General features: G+C 38.6%; 1 protein-coding gene across 1 annotated transcript in view; it reads right to left on the bottom strand.

Moving 5' to 3' along the window:
• gabrr2a (gamma-aminobutyric acid type A receptor subunit rho2a) overlaps positions 1 to 20,634 on the bottom strand; it is a 94,550-nt gene that overhangs the window by 22,896 nt on the left and 51,020 nt on the right. Inside the window, exons 5-7 of the mRNA XM_049596295.1 lie at positions 20,280 to 20,362; positions 15,350 to 15,490; positions 828 to 980 (exon numbers count right to left, since the gene is read on the bottom strand). Of these exons, the coding sequence (XP_049452252.1) occupies positions 828 to 980; positions 15,350 to 15,490; positions 20,280 to 20,362 (377 nt within the window). The remainder of the gene's footprint in view (positions 1 to 827; positions 981 to 15,349; positions 15,491 to 20,279; positions 20,363 to 20,634) is intronic.

Below are 20,634 nucleotides of genomic sequence, written 5' to 3'. Positions count from 1 at the left end.
GTGCAAGCTGTTTCCAAAAAAGTTGAATAAGTGAATTGGGGTTTACAGAGAATATGTCTTCTTCCTGTGTCTCATTCGGACTTAACTACCCTGTCCCCCATCAGTTTCTACCGAAACAAACAACTTGTACATATAAATTATCATTAAAAAAAATACTCAGTGACACCTTAAACAGTTGGCCACTGTAGCAAACTGTTTTTAGCCCACTTTGCTCATACACGAGGAAATAATTTATTTGTTGGGGAATATTTTCAGCAGTGGATTAATCCAAATTTGGTGCTCTACTGAGTATTTGGGCCAGCAAGACAGTGTGAGGTCATGGTAGTGAAGGAACATGTTACCCAGTGCAACAGTGTGGCCCAGTGATGTGTTACTGATGACAAAGGAGCTCTATATATGGTATAGAGAGATATACACGCATGCATGCACGCATGCACGCACGCATGCACACACACACACACACACACACACACACACACACACACATACAGGAGAAGAGACAAACAGGAAACACTTGTAAAAATATCCCATCCTAACAGCTGAATTTAATAAGAGCAATGAGATGAGCCAGGAGAGGATCTCAGCGAGGGGGAAAACAGGCACCCATATGACAAGTACAGCAACAGCCCCAATACAGAAAATAATTCAAAAGAAAAGTGAGAGTGGTAGAGCGTGGGAGGTTTGTGTGTTCACGCATGCATGTGTGTGTTCCCAATTTGTGGAGCCATGTCACAGCCAGCTTTCATCATTTCACAGACAGATTTTCCTCAGGCACGCACAATCTCTTCAAAGGACATTTGACAAGAGGCTTTTTTTTTTTTTCTTACCCAGGGAAACTCTGGCCGGCACAGCACGGCGGTCGATCCAGAACGACACCCATGAAAGCATCACCATAAGTGTGGCGGGAAAGTACGTCTGGAGTAGGAAGAAGAAGATGTGGCGTCTCAATGTGAAGTTGATGTAGAGCCGATTGTACCAGCCTGCAAACACAGTAAGAGACGTGCTCAGACGAGGCACTCAAGGGTTCAACGGATAAAGTGGTTACACAACACATGGTCAACATTTACATGAGGTTTAATTTCCTACGTTGAAGAAATGTGCTTATTATAGTATGTAATAGCCTTATTAATAATGATGATAATATATAATGATGTCATTCAGATAGGGTCTCTAAAGGTGCAAAATCTGTGACTTTTGACCTCTAATATTTGTAGTATACCAAAAAATTTAGGCGTCACACATTTTCTTTTTACATGAGTCTGAGTCTATACACCTTAATAAACATGCAATCTTAAAAATAACATTAATAATATTTCAATCTAAAATTGCTTTTACCAATCAGACACAATGTGTTGAAGGTCCTGAGTACATTTCTGACTTGTTTTCTTTAAACAATGATTGAGCAATACATTCTCATTCCGACCTCGTCACGTTTCAACATTGATCATGGACATTCCATGTCAAGAAATGACGTGCAAGGTACCCCACGTACCTTGGGTGAGTTGGTTGTTGATGTTCTGGGACACCGTGTCAACTTCAACCTACATGCATTTTGTGTTTTCAAAATACAGTTTTTCATGAGAAATGTACAGTTTGCATTCAGAAAAAAAACAGGGTTTGGCTTTACAATCATACAGGAACCAAACACCAGCCTTCTGGGTGAAAGTCAGTGGTTTTTGGACCCATCCACCACCAAAGTGCTATGAAAATCAGCCACTAATGAATATCTTCATTTTTATAATGCACTTTTGAGAAACTTTATAAATGTATAGTGGAACTTAGAGAAAGACCCATGAGGGAGGGGGAAGTCAGGGTTGAGGATTGAGCAAAGGTTGCAGGTGTGTATGTTACGTTACATCTTTGTGTCTGTTACTGTCTTTGTCATACCAGTAGCGCTGTATTGTATGAGGTGTGCTGTTATTAAGAGAAGGTCAGACAGTTTTTGTTTTTATATTTATTATTATATTCTGTTTTGTTTACCTGTTTGTCATTGCCCTGATATCTATATATGCTGATATTGCAGTTATTGGTTAAAGAGGCAACAGATAGGATTCGGCTTTTTTTTAGCTTGGCGCCACCTAGCGTCAGCAGTGTTGCTTGCACTGTCGCAAAGACCAAGTTGACCGTGGGGATCAGAGATAATCAATAAAATGTAGGGTGTAAAGCCACCAGTATACCTCTATGTATATGTAGAATGATGTGTGTGGACACTATACTAAATAAATGAGTAAAGAGACCGAGCAACAATTATCAGATTTATCTGAAGAAAAAAAACAAATAGTAATGCACAGTAAATGATACCAATATATACAGCATCAGTACAAACAACAGTATACACGTAAGGGATAATGCATAGTGAGCCGGTGACTGTTGAAAAATAAAAAAACTCCCGACAGGGGAATGGAACCCCGACGCACAGCGGAGTTATTTTTTCAACAGTCACCGGCTCACTATAGATTATCCCGCTTAGAACATGGCTTACTACTAAAAGATTCAAATGTTACAACTGGCATCAATATTAATAAACTGCTGGCAGAGTGTATTGACAGAGGAGAGGCGTTCATCAGACAAACGGGAGCGGAGGAGAGGATCTTACTCCACTTCTCCCGGTCGGAGAGGCTGGGTGCCCGGTAGCTGCGGCGGCGGAGGGGTGGGGGTAATCACTGTCCGAGGGCTGCTGTAGAATGGCAACCAGGATGTCAGCCAACCAACACTCGCTACCCAGTCCCTGGTTGCGGCGATTTGTGATGCTGGCCAGCTAGGAATGAACTAGCAGCCAGTACAGTACAGTCCTCTCTGGTCTAGCTAACATTTAGCCGTGTTACTTACTGATCCATTAGAAAGAAAGAAAGCTGGACATGGGTTTTGAAGCCTCTTTGGTCACGGAGCTTCCTCCATCTCTTGAACGCCTGACTGAGGTTTACTCTTGTTTTTCCTCTTCTTTTATCACTCTCCTTTTTGTGCATCCTCGCTTCCTCAGACAGATTAGCTCGTTTTCTTTTGGGAGGCCATTTTTCACTTATCTCCAAACTTTGTCCGTCTGCCATTGTGCTCCTTACTCAACTATCTCATGCCCAGTTCCTCATAAGGACCAGCTCCAGTCCCTGATTGGCTGACCGACCAGTTTGGCAATACATGACGCATTTCCTGCCGTAAAGCAGATTTTTTCCACGAAAATTCGTCCCCGGTGGCAGAAGCTTATTGCAAAGATTGCAAAGCCATTACGTAACCTATGTAAATGCTGATAGTCTGATTTTACTGTGTATACTACCCTGTGCAACACACATTATTTTCATCATGATATATATATGTAGGCAAAAATGCTGTCTGTTGCTTCTTTAATGTATACCGGCAAATTACGTCGAAAATAAATATACACTGTAATATTGTAATTTATACAATAGTATTTAAACAATATTGAGCCCTAGTGACAGTGCAATGCAACTTTGATTGACATGAAAGACACCAAGCTAATGATGGCTAACAAGAAGCCAATATCAGACAAAAAAATGTAGTCCTAACAAAATGGTGATTCCATGTCAACATCGATCTTGTTGCAACTGGAAAGACAAGGTGCATATGTGTACTACGTATGTACTATTCTGTGGCAAAAAAGGGCTATGAATATATAAATCTTGGCATCAGGGCATGTGTCCATCCCCTTTAAATCCCTGGTAATATAATCAGTACTTTACATTAGATGTGTTTCTGTGTCGTAACTGATGATGAAATTCAAGTGAATGCACTTTTATGTACCTTGCAAGTTTGTCAATTGACCTGTGGCTAAACCCCACCCTCAGACGCGATGAGTCTATTACAGTGCGTATAGGCATTCTCATACACTCGGACATTCTCTTCCTGGACATTCATTGAAATGCATTACAGGAAGTAGGGCTGTCAAAATTGCTCAAAAATGATGTTTGAATATTCCTTGTAAAAATAACTCATAGGTTCGAACCATTCAAATTTTTTTTTTTCCGCTTTATGTCCACAAGAGGGCAAACTAATACAAGGAAACATACTTGTATATGTCTTAATACAAGGAAACATAACAACTTGTAGGTATTTTTATTTCAACATAAACGTCTTTGAAAACATTTACATACCTACACATTAAAACACATAAAACAATTATCTATAACATTACATTATAAACGACCACAGACCTCTCGCTCGCACCCCCTCTCTGACCCGTGGCCACACCGCCCGCGGAAGCCCTGCGAATAGCCTCGAAGCGCTGGATCGTGACCGGCTCGTTCCCTGCAGCTATCATTTCGGCATCTGGTGTCAAGCCGGGTGACGGAGACAACAGCTGGGAGCAGAACCGCTTGTCGACCAGGAGAAATGTGTTTCTGATGCCAACGCCCACTCGCAAAGAGGACAGCTGCAGTGGTGTTTTTTTTTTTTCTCCACAACCGAATATCAATTTTCACATTCAAAGGTCCATTTTTTTTTTTTTCCAAATTTAAATTCGCATTTAGAATATTCGTTAGCCCCAACAGGAAGTCAGTTTTGTTCGGTTTTATGAGCTTTTTCGGAGATTTGAAGTTTAAAAATGGTCAAACGGTGTGCATGGGGTACATGCAACTCTGAGGTATCCTGAGAGGCTGGGCGGCGAGGTGAATTTTTACACTTTAAACCACATCTCAACCGAGAAAAGTGTCTCCTTTGGATAAAGTTGTGTGGTAACGTTAGACCACAACATCAACTCAACGTGAATAAGATTAACAAGGATGTCTACATCTGTTCTAAGGTAAGTCAACATTGTGTTTGAGGCAACATATTGTCACTTTGCTGGAAAGAAATATAAAGTTATCTTTAACATCTCTAGCTAACGTTAGCTAAAGTTAGCCTAACGTTAGCTCCTAGCTGCGTTGTTCATCATGTCACCTTGTTTGCTGGGAGTTCATTAGCCTATTTTGTTCTAGTTTTGTACTTTGGTGATCGTACATCATTGTTAGCTGTTGTCCAAAGGGCTCTAGTTAAGCTAACGTTAACTTCTGGAGCTTAGCTTCATTAACTTATCTGTAATGGCAGAGATAACAAAGGTTGGCAAACGTTATGCTGAATGATTCAGTGTAAATACTGCAGCACCAAACTAACGGAGAGACACTCTTGGTAAAGATGGTAAAAAGGCCGTTATCCTTTCCTCATATTCTGAGCCAAAAACCTTAACTTCAGTGGCACTTTAACTTGTTGTCTTTGATGGCGATGGCAACCAGATGCGGTTCACAAGCGTACACTGTGACCTGTAAATTTTGTCTTGTAATTTAAGCTTTTCATCGACCTTCTCAACAATAAAATGACAATGACATCTGATTGTTATGTCTCCAAAAATCATCAATTGCCTTCTGCGAAATGCCGTGTACTGTGACACCTGCCAAGCGTCGGGTCACTGATTAGATGTTATATGGGATGGGATATGATAGATGTTAATATGATGATAGATAGATGTTAATATTTTGTCCGAGTGAATGGAGGGGGGCGTGGCTTAGCCATAGGTCAATTTGATAGGCCTTTCTAACTGACAACCATGTGTTTACAGGAGACTGTATTCAACTGCTCTAGACATTTTGTAATTAATATAATTCTTGCAACATATGTTGTTGTAATTATTGTAACAGTAAATAATAATCATGCCAACAGTGTCAATTAAAACTCTACGAGTCTAAAGCCCAGCCAGTGGCCCAGAGGCTGACTGGAAATAAATCAATGTGATAGATTTTTGGTATCCTCCATCCCTTTGGCAGTATTGTCGCTGTGAGAGAAGAAACTGTTTACAGGCTGACTTAATATTTGATTAGCTGCTGCACAGGACTGGACCTGCCGCGGTCTATTAAGGCTCTATAAAATACACATTTAAGCAGAAGACAAAATGTCATATGGGTGATTCTCTGAATCCGGTGCCCTTTAAGTCCCCCAGACTTACTCAAACATTTTCAATCAAAGGAACCCACAAAAAAGACATTTTAAGCCACCAATTAATAAAACAAGGTGTTTTTGTACTATGATGCAAAACAAAATATAAATATTTTTTATTTTATTATTAAGTAATGGGCTGTCTAATAGTAGATGACAAACATATATGCATGTCCCCACTGACAATCTTTACATTTTCATTGAATTAAAAACAAATAAATAATACGATGTAAACCAAAATTTTGATGCTAATATAGTAATTTGTTTGTCTACTTTAACTAAACATATATTTTTTCTGAAAAAATACATGAATTACCCATGATTCTGCAATATTTATACACGTCTCTCAGTTTGTTTTCAACCCCGTCACACTATGCCATTTACCCCCTATAAAAATAATGGATCATTCCAAGTGACATCAACATTCAGGAAGTGACATCACGCAAGTCTTTTGGAGAAGATGCTGCAAAGAAAGGCAAGTGTCTGTGTCTTTTTTCATCAATATTTCATTGTTTTTATTGTCACATTGAGATTGTTGGGCTCAACAGTTCAACTCTGTTATGAGACTTGATGGTAGTACACAGGTTTTTATGAAAAAAATAACAGTTGTGTTGCAAAATATTACTATTTTTGATGTCCTAAATGCCATGTGGTGCTAATGTTTTAGCTAAATATGGAGCTATGGCTAATATTAGCCAAAAACTTCAACCCCGTCACATTCAACCCCGTCACATTTTTGATTGTAACGGGGTTGAATTATTGTGACAGGGTTGAATGTCTGATGTGACACATCTATGTAGATGACACAGTTTTATACTTTTATCCAAAATAATTGTTTATGCTATCTTATGTTCCAATATTTTCAGACATCACTATGGCAAAAACAGCAGAGAGGCAAAGAGAGTACAGGGCAAGGAGGGATGCAGACCCAGCAAAAAGGGAAAAATATCTCAGGAGTGAGCGTGAGAGATGGAAAAGGGACACTGAAGCAGGGAAAAAGAAAAGTATCAATAATTTAAGTGAAAGAGCTAAACGGCATAAGCGCAAGATGTGGAGGAATGCGAAAAAGACAGAAGAAAAGGGAAGCTTTGTTGAGCAATATCAACACCCCCAGAAAGTCCTGATGAGAGCAACCCAGATCTGTGTCCTAAAGGTCAGTTGTTATGGGTTGTTAGTCTTTTTCATGAGTGAGTGAGTGTGTGAGTGAGTGTGTGTGTGTTTCCGGTGTGTGTGTGTGTTTCCGGTGTGTGTGTGTGTGTTTCCGTTTCCGACTTAGCCTACTTCTGGACAAAAGCAGATTTTTGGTTGCAGATATGGGTAGGGTAAGGGTCAGAATTAGGCCAGTAGTGGTAAGGGTTAGGATAACTCTCTTGGAAAAGAATGTCAGTCTGGCATTAGGGGTTAGGGTTAGGATAACTCTCTTGGAAAAGAATGTCAGTCTGGCATTAGGGGTTAGGGTTAGGATCAACCCCAAATGACCTATGTCAACACGCATGTGTGAGTGAGTGTGTGAGTCTACATATACTGTCTATATAGGTGTGTATATGTGTTTGTCCATGAGAAATTTTTATGTTGTCTGCAGTTTAGTAATTATTTGTTGTGTGTTTTGTTTTAGGCAGCATTTGGAGGGCAAGAAGCCAGACGAGCAAGATACAAACTGTACAAAGAAATAGAGGAACTTAAACATGCTCTCAAAAGGGAGAAAACACTTAAAGAAAAGTACAAAAAGCGGTGTCAGCGATCAAAGCATAATGAATCTCCCAGATCCAAAGTCCGTGAACTGGTCCAGAACTGTACTGTGAACAGTAGAGTCAGAAAAACTTTACTGCTGCATGAAGCCCTGACTGCAAATATCAAGAGAAAATACCAGAATGCCAGAACCGAAAGAGAAAAGCAAATTATATCTAAGGTTGCTGTGGGAAAAATAATAAAAAATATAGGCTACAGAGATGGTCAGAACAGGCATTAGGGTTCTCAAAGAAACGCAGGAACCTTTTGAAGAGTGAATGCCTGAGCAGTTTTAACAGAAAGACTGTCAATAGGTATGCCACTACATCTGTTGAGAACATCGTGAATGCCTTCTTTACAAGAGATGATGTCAGCAGGATGACCACAGGAAGGAAACAAACTATTACAAGAAACAAAGTGAAGATGCAAAAAAGGTTCCTTGTAGACACAATGAGAAACCTACATAGGAAACTTCTTGCAGAGAACAATATCACAATTTCATATCCTGCATTTTGCCGCCTACGTCCTTTTTGGGTTGTGCACCCATCCCTCTCTGACCGTGACACATGCATGTGCAAGCTGCATGAAAATCTCAGCTTTATGGCAGAAAAGCTGAGTCAGCTGAGGCTAATTCAGACATCAGATCTTGAAAGACTTGTCAAACTTGTGTGCTGTGATATCACAAGGAAAGATTGTATGTATGGAGACTGTGAAACATGCAAAGACAAAAGAGTTCCCCTCTTGAGTACATATGACGGTGCAGAAAAGGTAACGTATACTCAGTGGGGGACAGAAGAAAAAGCAAAAATGAAGGATCAGGATGGACCAACAGTAAAGATATCTATCAAACAAAATGTTGAGAGCACCCAGGAGCAACTTGCTGAACTTTTTCACACACACCTGACCAAGTTCAAGAAGCACTTCTTCAATATTAGACAACAGTTTGCTTACTATCGTGAGCTAAGAGAGAGCTTGGGCACTGATGAATGCTTAATTCACATTGATTTTTCAGAGAACTTCACCTGCAAGTATAGTTCTGAAATCCAATCAGTGCACTTCGGATCATCTCATCAGCAGGTGACACTACATACAGGAGTTTTTTATGTAGGTGGTAGCCAAGAACCAACCTGCTTCAGCACAATATCCCCATCAAAGCACAAAAGCCCAGCAGCAATATGGGAGCATCTGAACCCTGTATTGGATTATGTGCAGGCAACATACCCAGAGATTTCAGTGATCCACTTTTTCAGTGATGGCCCTTGTACCCAATACAAGCAGAAGGGCAATTTTTTCCTTTTTAGCACTGAGCTGGAGAAAAGAGGCATCAAGGCAGGAACTTGGAATTTTTTTGAGGCCAGTCATGGTAAGGGAGCACCAGATGGTGTTGGAGCAGCCTTGAAGAGGACTGCCGACATGCTAATAAGCCATGGCCAGGACATCCGAGATGCACATGAGCTCTTCAAGGCCCTTTTGGAGACCAACACATCTATCAAGTTGTTCTTTGTTGATGGTGAAACTGTTGAGCGGGCACTTGAGAAGATACCATCAAACCTACCAGCAGTCCCATCAACAATGAAAATACATCAAGTGGTAAGTCTTGCTCCAGGAGAGATAATTTCTCGGGATGTCAGTTGTATGTGCTCAACCAAGAAGCAGTTTGCCTGTGTGTGTTGGAATACACAGCATTTCAGCTTCATCAAGAAGGTGCCAGCTGGTGTGTTACAGAGGCAGACACAAATCCATTGGGATGACCCGGAAGTGTTGGGGCAGTGGTGTGTGCTAACATACGACAAAGATCTGTATCCAGGAATTATTCTCGCTGTGGATGAAACACATGTGCAAGTTAAATGCATGCACCGTGTCGGACCAAACAGGTACTTCTGGCCAAGTCGGGAGGATGTGCTGTGGTATCTTTTTGATGATGTGCTTGAGCTCATCCCACCCCCAAAGCCTGTGACATCCCGTCACATGGAAATTCAGAGAGAAGTGTGGGCCAGGCTCTCTGAATAAAAGAAGGATGAATCAACGTGTACATAAAGCTGCAACAATTAATCAAAAAAAATTATTAATATTAAACAACTGTTTTGATAATCGGGGTGCACTGCCACTACAGAGGACTCACAGCCTCCATGGGGTGCACGCTCCATCAACTGAGCCACCCAGGCACCCTCAGTTTGAATAACTTTTTAGTCAAAATTCTCTGATTTCTTAAATGTGTATATTATCTGGTTTCTTTACTCTTCTCTGAGAGTAAACTGAATATGACAAAATATGACATTTACTTACCTTGAATATTGGGGAAAACTGGTCAGAATTTTTTCATAATTTTCTGTCATTTTATGGACCTTTTTTGACTGCATGAACAGATCCATTTCTTTTATGTCTCTGATGACTGATGACATAAAATGTTTTGTTTCATTTTTTTAAATGATGAATTTATGATTGATGAAACCTAAAGATGTATCAGTTAGTATTTTACAGTCACACTCTTAGAGTTCAGTTCGGATCAGTTTTTAGAGTGTACTGAATACAAGTTTTATTTAAAATGAAATTTCAGAAAGGCAGTTTTTTGGACAGATCCATTTCATTAACATCTTATGAATTTATACTTAATGTTTTTGATTCAATGTTAAATGTTGAGTTTAAATACTTAATAAAATGTTTGTTTCATGGTTTTTCATTACAGTTGAAAAATGTGATTATTGTCCTCTGTAGGTTTTAATAAAATTCAATTTCACAGGTAAATTAATCAATATGGTATTGCAATATTGATCGTCTGTTCAACCCTGTTATCGTTTTCAACCCGTCACACAGAGTTCAACCCTGTCACATGATGAGTTTTTGTCAATATTTTGATGATAACAGGAAATATGAGGTTAATGTTTGTTGAACTGTGTATACAATTTACTGGAAAATAAGAAATAATATAAAAGTCTGATCAGCATCAAACATTGATGCATATTTTTGATAAAATATGAAGGCGAATTTTAGATAAAGTTCACATGACCTGCTGTAAGAGTCAAATTTTAGTATTTAAAAATAATCATCATATTTAGAATTAGTGATTTTAAACAAGGGACATCTCATTATTAAGGCTCTACAAAAATTTACTTGAACAGTCTTTAAAATCCTGTTCACACAGGGTCCAAGTTGTCTGTGACGGGGTTGAACTCAAAGCGACTTTTCGTTGTAAAGAAATGCAGAATAATGATTAGCCTTTTTTGTCTGAGGTGGGAAAATATATTTTCTCAAAGGTTTAACCAGTCTACTATCAGATGTAGTGATCAGAAATACAATTATTTGAGGATATTTTTTCAAAAATGTCGAGAGCCAAAAGGCACCGGATTCAGAGAATCACCCATATCATGTGAAAGCAGACTCATATTTCTGCTCCTTTGTCTTGTATTGTTATCATGCTAAATCAAGAACTAATATAAACTGACATTATATTCATCTTTTGATATAATGTGATATGTTCCTCTGTTTTTACACCAACATTATCCTGACAGTAAATTTCGAAGGCAACTTTCTCTTTTCCCTAAATCAGATGCAAAAAATATTCGTATAAATCCCCTCTCCCTTCTCCCAAAGCCATAGTCAGGATTTTACAAATACTGAAGTCCCCCTCACACACACACACACACACACACACACACACACACACACACAGTCTAACAGAAATTGATACAATGGACACAACCTCTGAACAATGCACAGTGCATTAGGAGGTGGTGGGCATAAACTGTGGCCAAATTAAATGTGTTCAAATTACGCATTGGCAACACGAAAACAATGCCAGTGCAAAACTTATGTAACCGTTGCAGACTGATTAGAATAAATAAATGAATGAATTTTTATTAGTGTCATGCAAGCAGTTATGCCCAGCCAACATGGGGTTACAAGACACCATAAATCCAAAGCCCAGTCCAGCAAACATAAATTCAGGCAGCATTAAAGGGAAAGAAAATGGAACAAAGCAACAAAAGCATCATATATAATCATATCATCATTTCGGAGTACCAAGTTCATGGATCTCTCACAAAGTGTGTAAAACTGAAAGAAAAAAAAAATCAAAAGAAATAATAATCAAACAAACTTTCTTGCCTTTTTTTCCAGGCTTTAACAACAAAATTGGCAAACGTAAACGTGTCAGAATTAACCAACCATTCTAGCTTTTGGTAATTCGAGCACAAGAAAATTTTGTAAGTTTGTACAATATAAAAGAAAAGAGGACTCTCTATGTGATTTGGGTGAATATTGTTGAATCACCTGATCTTAATGGCCAGAGGAAGAATACCAGCTCTCAGCTGTACAACTATAAATCTTTGGCTTCTAGATAAACAGGATGTTATATATAGTTCAGAGCCACTTCTGATTTATATGCACATATGTCCTTAATTTAGGCACTGACAAAATGTTTCCAAACCATTTTTTTTTTCAAATTTCAGTAAAAGCTTTTTCTTATTAGAGTTTACACTGCAACATAAGTTATTTGTTTAAATATACATCATATCCACCTCCTCAAAGATTGAACAAAGCTCTTTTCCCATGGAGAACTATGTAAGATTTAAGGAAAGGAAAAATACTTGGTTAAGTTTAAAAACAGATTGTGGTTTCAGTAAAAATAACTGTATGTAAGTCATGTACTCTTACATGATTTATGTTATGTTAAGTACCTACATAAAGTACTTTGAACGGTGAAGCTACTTTTTTCTCAGGAGTTAGTAGAGACCAAAAACAGAGTTAAAACAGAGTGAATATTGGACTGATGGTTATCAGATGGATTAAATAAAAATGATTCCAAATTTATGCTAATGTTGCTCTGTGTCTGCTGGATGTGGTAATTTAGATTTGGTAAAAACCCACATCTTAAAGGACAGGCTCAGGTCAGGTGCCTGTACAAACAACAAGTCTAGCAGATCAAACAGGTAAAATATGTTGTGTGTCCATAGCATAGCACTTTTTTTTTTAACAAAAATTTAAAAAAAAAAGAAATCTAACTAGAGCCTTAAAAGGAAGTGAAACAATAATGAAATTAGGCTGTCAATATTACTAATAGATCTAAAGATGCACACATTCATATGTTTTACCACAAGATGGCTACTCTGCAGGAGACAATTGATGATTATTTGGTACTTTAATTTTGTAGCTTTGGTGGTAGAATAAAATTCTCTGACTTTTCCTTATGGATTTGAAATCCATAGCCAGCCTAGCCAAAGCTAGACTCAAGACTAGTCACTGCTATTAAGGTTTGGCAAAATCTAGAGGAAAGGCACCAGGCCATATATGTATGATGCACTTTTAGCTGACTAAATGTTAAAACATTTTTATTCTGTGTATAGGCTACATAATTTTACAATCAGAATATAGGACTTTCTTAAGGCCTATAAAAATGGAAATAACAATATCAATTTTTTTTTTTTTTTTTTTTGTCAAAGGCACAGGCAGCCACTGGCGAAGGGCCAGAGAACCTATGTATGAAAATATATTTCTTGGTTTATTTTTTTTATGAATATGGGCAACAGGTGTGGCATGTCACATGACTGGCTCAGGCAGCACTATTAAGATGTATTTAAGATGGTGACTTTTTGATTCTGAATTTATCATAAGTGTGAGGAAAAGCTGCAGGCTTGAAATATCACTCTGCATTAAAATCCTTGTAAATGGGAGCTGTTTGGTGTGCGGACTTATTTGTTTTGTACTTAGCTAAGCTTATGATTTGGGTCAAAATAAGTTGGGTTAGAGAAATCATAGACATATATGTAGACACCGCATCGAGCTCTGAGCCGTACGTCAATGTCGCCGCCATATTGGATGTGGCAAGGCTGCGCTGTAAACTAATACAAGTGAATGGACTTAATTTCATAAAGCGCCTTTCTTCAAAGAAATTTACGTTAATGCCTCTCGTTTATTCATTCACACACACACTAATATACTTGGGAAACAGTTAGGCACCAAAAACAATGTATTTGATCTTCTCAGATGGCTAAGATAAGAACTTTATTGATCCCACACAGGAGTAATTCACCTTACATCAGCTATAGAGAACACGGTAGTGCCGAAAAACAATGCACAGTACACACACACACACACACACAAACACACACACACATATATATATATATATATGTATACATATATATATATATGTATGTATGTATTGTAGCGACCCTGCAGTAAATGTTCTGTTATAATGTCAGTGTTCTGTGAGTTAATGGCATGTTTGGGATTGAATGAGTATAGGTAGGGGGGCGGGGTGCGAGTGTGATGGGAATGAGGGCAATGTGTGAGGGTGCTGGTGTGTGTAGGAGCGAGCTGGAGGAGAGAGCAGGAGTGCACAGCTGGAGTTACAGCTAAGTTCTTGTTTGTTTTGGCGTGGTTACGGCCAACAGTAACCTGTACTGTTCAGTAATAAACGGTGGTTTGCCGAATAACTGCGTCATCCTTTCCATACGTCCTGGCGGACGCTACAGTAGGCCTATATATATGTATATATATACACAGTACACAGTATATACTGTGTATTTTTTCGGCATTACCGATATATACCTAGGTAGATATATATAGGTAATATATACAGACAATACACAGTATATACTGTGTATTATTTTTCGGCACTACCTTGTTCTCTATAGCTGATGTAAGGTGAATTACTCCTGTGTGGGATCAATAAAGTTCTTATCTTAGCCATCTGAGAAGATCAAATACATTGTTTTTGGTGCCTAACTGTTTCCCAAGTATATTAGTGTGTGTGTGTGTGTGTGTGAATGAATAAACGAGAGGCATTAACGTAAATTTCTTTGAAGAAAGGCACTTTATGAAATTAAGTCCATTCACTTGTATTAGTTTACAGCGCAGCCTTGCCACATCCAATATGGCGGCGACGTTGACGTATCGCAGCAGCGGGCAAACCCGCTCGATGCGGCGTCTACGTATATATGTCTATAAGAGAAACATGGTGTAGGTTACAAGTCCTAATATACTTGACCCATCAATTCAACCCTGAACTCAATCCCCTGTGCACTTTATCATGCTATCACAACATCACCCTATTTCCTACTTTGTCCCTGTTTTAATTCATTTATTTTTTTTTTCTCTAGACTCAAAACTCAATTGGTCTGTTTTAGTGCTTACAAACAGACCTTGAATCCTTTGTAAAAATCCTCCTCGCAGTGTTGCCAGCAGTTGAGCTAAAAATACATCATTTGTCCTGAAGAAAGAGATAAAGGACATGGGGTCATACACTTATGTTTAGTGACTGGAGGCCTATACTTGTAGGCAGAAATGACTGCGGACATGATTCATTTGGACAAAGTAATTGTTATTCATGTCATGATACTGTACACAAGAGCAATGTCCAACGAGCATAATTATAGATTTCATACCAACCCATCTGAGCTTGCGCTGCTATAGTTGCGCTGCCTTTGTGTGTGTGTGTGTGTGTGTGTGCTAGTGTTCATGCTACATAGTGAAGACCGAAACATGTTTCTAACCAACAGAGTGAGGACATTTTTGGATAGTGGGAACTTTGTGATTGGTCCTCACTGCTTGGTTTTAAGGTTCAGGTTAGAATTATGTTTAGGTTAGGTTTAGTGTAAGGCATTTAGTTGTGATGGTTACAGTTAGGTTAGGGGCTGGGAAATGCTTGATGTAAATGAGGGTCCTCACAAAGCTATAAGTACAGGGATGTGTGTGTGGGTACCTGTACTGCTGTAGAAGGCCAAGCGAGATGTGGTGTGGAACTTCTGGATGAGGAACTGTGATAATGAGATTCGATCATCAGTGCTAAGAGACTCATCACCGCTTTTCCAGTACAGCATCAGGTCTTCGTCTGTGTAGGCATCTGCAAAACATCACACACTCCAGTCACATTTAGTCAAAGACTGATGTGAACTGATGTGAAAAACTTGTTGTTCAGGTCAATCTTCACTTGGATAAATAAAAGAATAATGTGATGCACAGTCTTGCAAAAAGCTGTGTAATGGGTAAAAATAAATAAATAAAAAATAAAATTAAATAAAAAAATAAATTAAAAATATATATATTTATATATAAATATATATATATTTATATATAAATCAACGGGTATGGGCACGGGTAAAAATGAACTATGTGTGGTCAGGCAAAGGGTGCGAACAAAAATATATTTTTTTATTTTGCAGAATACAACAAATGGAAAGATGTGCAGTAAATGTGTAATATTTTGACATCTAAATCATTAATATCAAGTCACAATTCCTGATGATAGGCAGGATTGATTTTAAAGTCAATGACACAAGTTGAACCCGTCACCTTTGTCACTGACGTGGAGGACTCCAGCCATGAAACTTTGAGGTAGCAGCCTACTTCGAGTTCAAGACATCCAGTGAGGATCCTTGTGTTATATAATAAAATGTGTTTTATTGTGGTGAAAGGAGCATGCTAAAATGTTTCCTAACCTGGCAGTGATTGTGCAGAATGTTTTTACCATCCTGGTATCAAGCGCAGCTAATGAAAGAAGTGAAAGAGACTTTTCCTCCGCTGGATTTGTAATTCAAGAACAGAGCACCCAGCTTAATGTGAGTGACTGTAGCCTGTGTGTGTTTAATCACGGGTGCAGGTCGGGTTGCAGGACTTTTATTAATGGGTGCGGGCAGGTGCAGCTTTGACTTAAACATAATGATGGGTTATAGGTCGGTTCTGGTACTGAACTTTACGGGTAGTGGCAGATGCGGATTTTCAAAAATGGACCTGTGCAGGACTCTGACTTGTTGAGCCTTAGTTGTCCTCACTTGAATACAAATGTTTGTTATGTCACAAATCTGATGTCAGACAAGATGCTGATACAGCTCGTATGCATGGACACAGATATACCAAAAACTAATGTTACATTCACTCAGCTATACAGAGAATGTCCCACATCATACATAATGACATATCACACCATCCCATCAAGGAGGAGGCAAAACAATGTTGTGTAACCTGTCATCCAGGGTCTTCATCTTATCTTAACTTCCACACAACCAGAACCTCCGTAAATAACGCATTCCAAGTGTGAAGGACTCTGAGACCTCTTAAAATGCCAAACCATGAAAATGCATAGATCATTCGTTCCTTCATATCTAATACAATTTTCATGACACCAACAAAACTTGGTCTAAATAAATGGTTAATAACTAGACTAATTACTATTAATTTTTATGAAACTGACTGTCAAAAAACAAATACATGCCCAGGGTTATCAGAAGTATGTATTTTTTCATGTTTTTAAAAATAATTTATTCATGTGTGAATGTGAGCACATTGTAGGGTGATGGGGGCTGATGACTTCCTTTCCAGCAGGAAAAAAAGAAAGGTGTTTGATGGCTAACAATCAAGCAGCAGCCTGACACAGAAGTAAACAGCAGCCATAGAGCTTCATTGATAAGGCCAAGAGTCTACAGCAGTATCAGAGCTCTGTGAGGCAGAAACTGTAATTATGTTCTGGGGGAGAACCCCAAGTCCCCTTGCAAGTTATGTATCTTTCCACATTTGCTCCCCCATTATGAAATAAAATCAGGTGCCCAAGGTTGCTGTCTTTTTGCAGGTGCAAAATAGTGGTGCAGGGATGAAGTTCTTTTTGGAGGGCAACCCAGGAGTTAACATCGCCCTGGTTCCCTCCACAAAAAGCCAAAGAGACTGGATTTTGGATATTGCAGAAAATGAGCTCTGTGACAAACAAATGTTTATAATACTTACATTTTTTTTTTTTTTTGCATGTGTGAGGTGCTGGTGCAAAATAAATAAATAAGTAAATAATTATTGCGCGCATGCAAAGTGCACCCTGTTGGGAGGTTTCTATCTGCCAGCAGGGCAGGGTTTATCATTTATCATACCAAGTATATCATTGTGCACAGTGGTGAGCAGGGAAACGATTCAGGCTCTCCTCATTTTCTTCTCCTCTTTCTGTTTTAAGTAGTCATATACTAATTCTAATAATTACCTTCTAAATAAGCTTTAAATATTTTCAAATAATGCCGGAGAACAGATGTATGCAGCTGCTGCAGCTGCAGCTTCCTCTCCTCTTCTGCGCTCTTTGCACAGAGCATGTTAAAGTAGAATCTAACTGCATGTCAGATTTGTTAAAGCATTATTACCATGCTGTGGGAGATGTAAACATACAAACATGGTTTGTAAAGACAAGTGGAATTTAAAAGCAATTTGGAATCTGAAGAAGAAGACAGTTTGACTACGCTAGACTAGCTCACTTCTTGTTGAGCTTAATGGTGGTTTACTGCCTACATTGGCTGGCTGTACTGAGAATTTTTCATAGTGGTTTAATTTCACCACACTGGCAAACACTGGCAAAGCTTAGGGCAAATACTACCTGGCTGTCCATGAAGGCAGGTGAATTAGACAAGGCTGCTGCTTCTCAGGGCGCTCGATTTGCATATGTTAGCTGTGGTGACAAGTGAAGTTGAAGAGGGAGGGGCAGGGGGTCAGTTCAGATGTAGTTGTCAGGCACACAACACACTTTTAATTGAGAATTGATATCATGGGCCAAATTCAAAAACTTAATATAGTAGTTTAGTCAGAGACCAAAAAAGGGCAGGTGCTTGAGCAACATCTGGGATCTATCTCTGCCTGACGTGCAACATCCTAACTAAATGCAGTTGAAAATGGAAGACTGACTGCTGTCTTTCAACTGTCTGGGGCAGACAGCAGTCAAACAGTAGGTAACAACCTCATTCTTTAACATTTAAATGATGTTATATTGTATAAAAAAGGCCCATAGCTTAAAAAAATCACTTATCTGTAAGCTAATTAAGGGGATTTAGAGTAGGCTATAGCTAGTAGCTAGTGTAGAGACTGAAGCTGATTTCTCCATGTTGTGAAGCAAAGTGCTCTGGCATGTTATTTAGCAAGACCACTCACATAATTCTCTTGAATCCTCCAAGTCCCATTGTTAATTATATGTTTCAATTATGTTTTTATGCCCATGCAATCAAAAGTTATGCTTGCATTAGGGGCCATGTCCATAGCAGCATTAGTTTTTCTCCAGGCCAGCGTATTTTTAAAATGATTTGCAATGGGAACGAGTATTTATGCTCTGCTACAAATACCACCAAACATTGCATGTTCTGTGTTTCAAAGATGTGAGCGGAACAGAATGATCTGTTTTCATTCTGGGCAGTGAAGGATCAGCTGTATCAAGAATGATGTTGCCATTATGTTACCTATAAGATGTTTTATTAACACATACACATCCTTTTGGATAAATTAAGATATAACTTTATAACATATACATAATAATTACCCATAGTACAGTTTGTATATGCATACATTTAGAACATCTGTGATACATTTTTATCCAGTGTTATTTATTGTTACCATATTAAATACTATATATATATATATATATATATATATATATATATATGTGTGTGTGTGTACAGTAAAAAGTACAAACAAAGTAAAAGCAGAGCACTTATAATGGAGCAACCAGTTGTTGGACCCATCCACCACCCCTCCTGCCCACCCCACTGTGTCCCACGGCGTTTCCACCTGATGCCGCTGATGTGAAAGGACAGGTTTTTTGGGCAGTGTATCACACCAGAGGTCACTGTCCAAGTGCCGGTATTCGTTGAGTTCACAGTGAGACCGGGCTGGTAGTTAAGACACCGTGAGAAGCTTTCGCTAGGAAGAACACCATTTTTTGGTCTTTATTTTACACCATGAGACAAGACTGGACAGTCATCTTACTCTGGCCCTAACTAATTTTTATGATTAAAAGAATAAAGCTTCACTCGAATCATGTTCTTCGGCAGAATTTTGGTAAGTTAGTGTCCAACACAATCTAGCTCTGCATGGAAGAAGTGTAATTAAACTTTAGAAATTTAAAAGCACAATCCAAATGTATACAAAAAAGGTATAGTATTAAATCTGTCAACACAGGATGAGACTTCACCGCACTGTGACTGACTGGACATCATACAAGGTATATGTTAAATAATAACACATAAGTTTATAAAGTTTTCAAAAATTTTTTCTAGAATATATATATATATATATATGTATATATATATATATATATATAATTTTTATTCTTAATTATACACATGAGCCCTGCAGTAGTCGGCGACCTGTCCAGGGTGTAACCCACCTCTTGCCCAATGCAAGCTGGGATTGGCTGCAGCCCCCTGCGACCCTCAAGAGGATAAGCAGTCACGGAAAATGAATGAATGAATGAATGAATTATACACAACTTTAACATCACCACCACAAAGGTGTAGTGTGATGACATTCTGTAGACTCTTTTAGCCACTTGTTAGCAACCACCTTTTTAAAGACAGTCGTAGAACAAAGCATGACAGTCATAGCACAAAACATAAAAGTTTCTTAAGCTTGTGTATCATCTGAAGCATCTAACCAAAAACCCATTCAAAAAATTGACTTTGAGACAAGGGAACCAGGAGTGCAAATATGCTAAGTCAGAGATGTGGAGATAAGGAAGACCTGAAAAAGCTGACTTGTCAGAGCAAACTGGACTTTTTCAGAAGGGGGATATAGGAAGAGGAAAATAAAGTTTTGTTCGAGTAGAAACCCTAAAGGTAAGTATAAACCTGAAAATGAGCATTATGAGTTCAATTTAGATTTATTTAGAATTTACTCACAACTCTCCAGCTCCAGTGAGCAGGTCTGAGAATCCAGAGGAAAGCGGCTGAAGTCCATGTTACAGGCCGCTGTCACTGTCACTCTGTTCAACAATAGAAACAACAACAGGCACACAAGGTGAGAACAGTTACGGTAGTGCAATCATTCACTGATGTCACTTTAAGTCATTTGAACTAATGTGCCATTCCTCCTTATTTTCTGTGACCTGATTAAAAATACAAAGATTTACTTCATGCTGTTTTTGTATGTTCATTTCGATGCAAAATAACAAGACAATCAGACCTGGACAGAAATCACTTGGAGTGGCATTCTGTGATTCTGCTAAACACGTGAACACACAGTTGAATGTCAGCA

This window comes from Epinephelus fuscoguttatus, linkage group LG14 (genome assembly GCF_011397635.1).
Source record: "Epinephelus fuscoguttatus linkage group LG14, E.fuscoguttatus.final_Chr_v1".
Taxonomy (NCBI): Eukaryota; Metazoa; Chordata; class Actinopteri; order Perciformes; family Serranidae; genus Epinephelus; species Epinephelus fuscoguttatus.
Note: the sequence above shows the minus strand (reverse complement) of the source record. Positions and strands in the feature narration are given on the sequence as shown.